Raw genomic sequence first — 4,644 nt, 5'->3', positions numbered from 1 at the left:
GTTATATAGACTTGAGTGAATCTGTTGGGTTACTTAATAACGCCATCACATTGGCCTCCCTCGTAGAGTTGCACCTTGTAAACTGTTTGCTTCCGAATACCACTGGCAAATTGTTAGCTCCATCAATGATCACCAACTTATCCGAATCTTTTTCAGTTCTTAATATCAATTCTAACGATCTTCCAAACTCGATGATATACCCATGGTTATTCAACTTTAGTAGCAGCCTTACTTACATCGATCTATCCAACAACAAGCTACTTGGTATCATTCCTGAAGCATTTGGTACATTTAAAAACCTCCAAACCCTAGATTTGACCAACAACGGCCTTGAAGGTGGTATTCCGAGCTCCTTTGGGAACTTGAGCAACTTACGGGAACTTTTTCTATATGGGAATAATCTGAACCAAGACCTTTCCAGTTTTTTCAACAACCTTTCAGGCTCTGTAGGGCCACAGAGGTCATTACAAGTTCTTGATTTATCCGATAATCAATTAAGCGGTTCTTTGCCTGATTTTACAATATTCACAGCTCTGAAAGAATTCTATATTTTTGGAAATCAGTTAAATGGATCTTGCCCAAGAAGATTCGAGAAAATCTCGAATCTTTCAATCCTTGATTTGGCAGATAACCAAATCAACGGATTGATCCCTGATCTTTCTGCTCTCGCTTCATTGCGGAGAGTGTATTTCGAGAGAAACCTCTTACATGGAACTCTAGCCAAAAGGTTAGAGCCTCTCTCCATGCTCGAGTCTTTGGGTGCATCTTCGAATTACTTTCGAGGAACAATCACTGAAAAGCATTTAGCTAATCTTTCTTGTTTGACGTACCTTGATTTGTCAAATAACTCGTTGGCTATAGAAATTGGTTCCAATTGGTCTGCAACTTTTCAACTCGAAACCATCTCGTTGTCATCCTGCAAACTCGGGAGTTCTTTCCCGAGATGGCTAAGAACTCAAACGAATTTCTCCGTGCTTGATATATCTAATACCGGAATCAACGATTTCGTCCCCAGTTGGTTCTGGGAGTCGTTAATTCCAGGAATTCGTTACTTAAATCTCTCCTCAAATCAGATCCATGGAATGATTCCGGATTTGGATTTTATATCCGGTAACCAACCTATAATTGATTTGAGCTCAAATAACTTTTCGGGTAACTTACAGTTGTTTCCTCCCGACAGTGTTACACTAAGGCTCAACGACAACATGTTTTCAGGGCCGATTTCTTTCTTGTGTAACCTGACTAGCTTAACCCACCTTGATCTATCTAACAACAAACTGTCCGGAGAGCTTCCAAACTGTTGGAAGAACCTTGGTAACCTCGTTATTCTAAACCTTGAAAACAATGGATTTAAAGTATTACTGCAATGGAAAGGAAAGCAATCAGAGTACCAAAAGACATTCGGTCTGGTGATGATGATAAGATAATAAATAAGGGGTTCATTGTTGGCATTGTGGGTGGTTTTGCTTTTGGATTTTGGGGTTTTTATGGGACGTTGGTTCTCAAAGACTCATGGAGACATGCATATTATGGATTTTTGAATGTCGTTAAGGAATGGGTTCTTCTAAGACTAGAGCTGAGTTTCGCTAGGCTAAAGAGGATAACTTCACCTTAAATATCCACACGTGACACGACATACATATGTTTTCGTTTGGTGTTGTTGAAAGTTTGTTACGTTTGCAATCTTGGTACTTGTATAGGTAAAAGTAGTTCTAATATATTTTATGTCCAACACACATTCCATTTCCTAACATCCTTTAACTTAATGCGTCTACTAAAGTTGGCTACTCTTCATAAATATTTGGATTTTAACAAGAAAAACAAGCTATATATATTAGGAGTGATACTAGTAACATATGAATGTTATCATGTTAGAATACAAATGAACGACACCAGAATTCATATCAATGATCATTATACAATGTGTGTTGGATGAGAGGACAAGCAACGAGCTTATGCATACCAAACATTTTATCTACAAGCTTAGGCCATGTTGTTGGATAATACAATTTTGAAGAGTACACCATGTGAATAACACAATTTTGAGTGAATTATAGTAATATATGTGCACTCAAAGTTTCTCAAGAGACCCGTTTAAGTCTATGTTACATTTATGGTTACAATTTAGAAAGGCCTAATAAGATCAAACTTATGATGCTATTATGAATCTTTTGAGCGCTTCCATGACGTGTATAAATCTTTTGGCATAAAAAACTCCAGCTTTCCATTTTAATATTTTATGTTAACTAAAATATTTGATATGTCATGCTTGACGATGATATGCTTAAACGTTATACATGTGAAAATTTTGATGATTTTGCACCTTTTAATTTGTGAAGGTTATGATGTGAATGATTCTTATTTTTGTTTATCTTGTTGAGATACACTACTGTTATTTTTGTTATATATAATTTTAAATTGTTCTAAATATAAAAAACTTTATCTTTATAACTTATTTATTTTGTTATATAAGCAAAAGAAGCATCCTCTTCACAAATATTTCTTCATATTTTATAATACGTCTTTTATATAACTAATAATCATGCATACTATGACATATTTCGTATAACCTGTGCAACAAAAGTGGAAAACATAGACTTGTATGTATAAAATAATAAATAAGAGGTATTACATTTACACATACTAAACAATGGATCTATTAGCTTAGGTCATGTTGTTTGATAAGTGGAACTGTGGTAGGCCAACAAGGAAGCACAAACGGGAAGAACATAGGGCTCAAAAGACTAATAATCTTCATATCTCGAAGAAAACAGGGTAACTTCAAAATCTTGTTCCTCATGTTGTATTCAACAATTCTACACGAGGATCTACACCAAAAGAAAACAACATCTTGATCAAGTGGATGAGGTGAAAGCAAACCCATGCAATCCTTGTTAATTGTTTCAACTGTGGATTTCATTTCATCCAAATGAACTTCATGCAACAACAACCACTCACTCTCACCACCATTCTTGAGTTCCCACACTCTGTAATTCGTATCATCCCAAGAAAAATTGGCATATCTAAGACAACCAGCAGACTCCCCTAAGCAATACTTAAGAGCCCATAATGGCTTTCTTATCTCACGTGGAAGCTCAATGGTTCTACATTCACCATTATAAGGATCATAAGTGAAAATACCACAGTTTGAAAGAGTATCCCAATGAAGTAATCCATCACAAACTACAGCACTAGGACACCTGTAATTCCATCCATAGAACAATTCATGATCTGAATTCGAACTAGACATGAAATACTCCTCAGTCCATTTCCCTAATATGGAACAGAAGATTTCCAATTTCAATGTTCCTGATAGTTGCCTAGGTGACTCACACTTAACTACTTCAATTCGAACCACTTTGAAGCTTGTTTTTCTATCATCATTACATGAATATTGGGGATTACATATAAACCCAGTGTAAACTGTTTTAACATTACTAGGAGGAGGAGGAAGAGAAATCCATTGTTTTGTTAATGGATTACAAACAAAGTAAACAATTGGACGACGCATAGCTGCACAGCATAAAACTAATCCGTTGTTTGAAGCTAGGTACTGAAAAGTTTCTTGGTTTTGTTGTTCAGAATCAGAAGAAGCAAGAAAAGATAAAGAAAACCCTGGAGATTCGAAAATGGGGAATCCGAAAGCAATATCGATGCCCATTAAGGAAGGACGAATCATGTTATGGAACGTAGGTTTCGATTGATAATAAAGAGCAAAAGAATTGTTGATTTGATGATGATTCAGATAACAACGTACGAAATATGAAGTGGAAATCAAAGAACGAAAGCGTATTGAGACGCACTTACAGAGATTGGCTGGCTTTATTGGGAGACGAATTAGGGTTTCGATTAAGAGCTCGTCGGTGAGCTTATCAAACACTGATGATGAAACTGATTCCACACTCCTTTGTTTTGTAAGTGAAGAGCCGTCGAACATCACTTCCAACTCTGCCATACGACCACCACCTGAACCGCCCTGTTTGTCGGAAAATCACTGATTTCCGTTACCGACAAGTCAAATATAGATCGCTATGGTTGATGAATTTTCAATAGTAGGACCAAAGTGGAATTAGCGGTGTTTGGCTTAGTTTTGGTCAAAAGTCGTTTTTATAAAAAGGTTTTGAAAAAAATTATTTTTTAAAATGTGTTTGGATTAGCAGGGAAAAAATCAAAAGTTTTTAATTTTTTTGTGTTGCATATCCCTTTCGACCAATGTACTTCACTTAATCTTTTTGTGGAACTGATGCCCTAACGTGTGTCCCATCTATAGCACCAATGCAATCATTCGAATTCAAAAATATATCATAAATAAATTATTTGTTAAAGTTTGACTACCAAGAAAATAAACATTGGATAATACTGAAGCTTATCTAATATATATTCATCATCATTATAGTTTGCGTCTGGCTTGATGATGTCGGCACTCAGTTTTAGCACGGCTTCCAAAACTGTATGGAAATGCCTGTGAATCGTTTCCCCCGAATGATTAAAAAATTCTTGCACAAATCTATTGCTACGCCCATGAGCCAAAGTCATCAAGAATATTCCTACAGACTCCTCAATAGATACTTTTCGTGTTTGTTGTAGCCCGTAATTTGTAGTAAGATTTATGCATAACTGTCTAAAACCCGGTACGTTGAGTCT

General features: G+C 36.0%; 2 protein-coding genes across 2 annotated transcripts in view; one reads left to right on the top strand and one right to left on the bottom strand.

The window, feature by feature from the left end:
• Nucleotides 1–1,427, top strand: part of LOC145049593 (receptor-like protein EIX2) — a 1,890-nt gene extending 463 nt beyond the window's left edge. Inside the window, exon 1 of the mRNA XM_078997979.1 lies at nucleotides 1–1,427. This exon is cut by the window's left edge and continues 463 nt beyond it. Within this exon, the coding sequence (XP_078854105.1) occupies nucleotides 1–1,427 (1,427 nt within the window).
• A 1,157-nt stretch (nucleotides 1,428–2,584) lies between these two features.
• LOC145052601 (F-box protein At3g26010-like) lies at nucleotides 2,585–4,068 on the bottom strand. Its single transcript, XM_079000441.1, has one exon. It carries the CDS (start codon nucleotides 3,953–3,955, stop codon nucleotides 2,660–2,662), a length of 1,296 nt encoding a protein of 431 aa, XP_078856567.1. The 5' UTR covers nucleotides 3,956–4,068; the 3' UTR covers nucleotides 2,585–2,659.
• Nucleotides 4,069–4,644: the final 576 nt, after the last annotated feature.

Source organism: Lactuca serriola, chromosome 5 (genome assembly GCF_051521515.1).
Source record: "Lactuca serriola cultivar US96UC23 chromosome 5, Lser_US96UC23_V15, whole genome shotgun sequence".
In the NCBI taxonomy this organism is placed as follows: Eukaryota; Viridiplantae; Streptophyta; class Magnoliopsida; order Asterales; family Asteraceae; genus Lactuca; species Lactuca serriola.
Note: the sequence above shows the minus strand (reverse complement) of the source record. Positions and strands in the feature narration are given on the sequence as shown.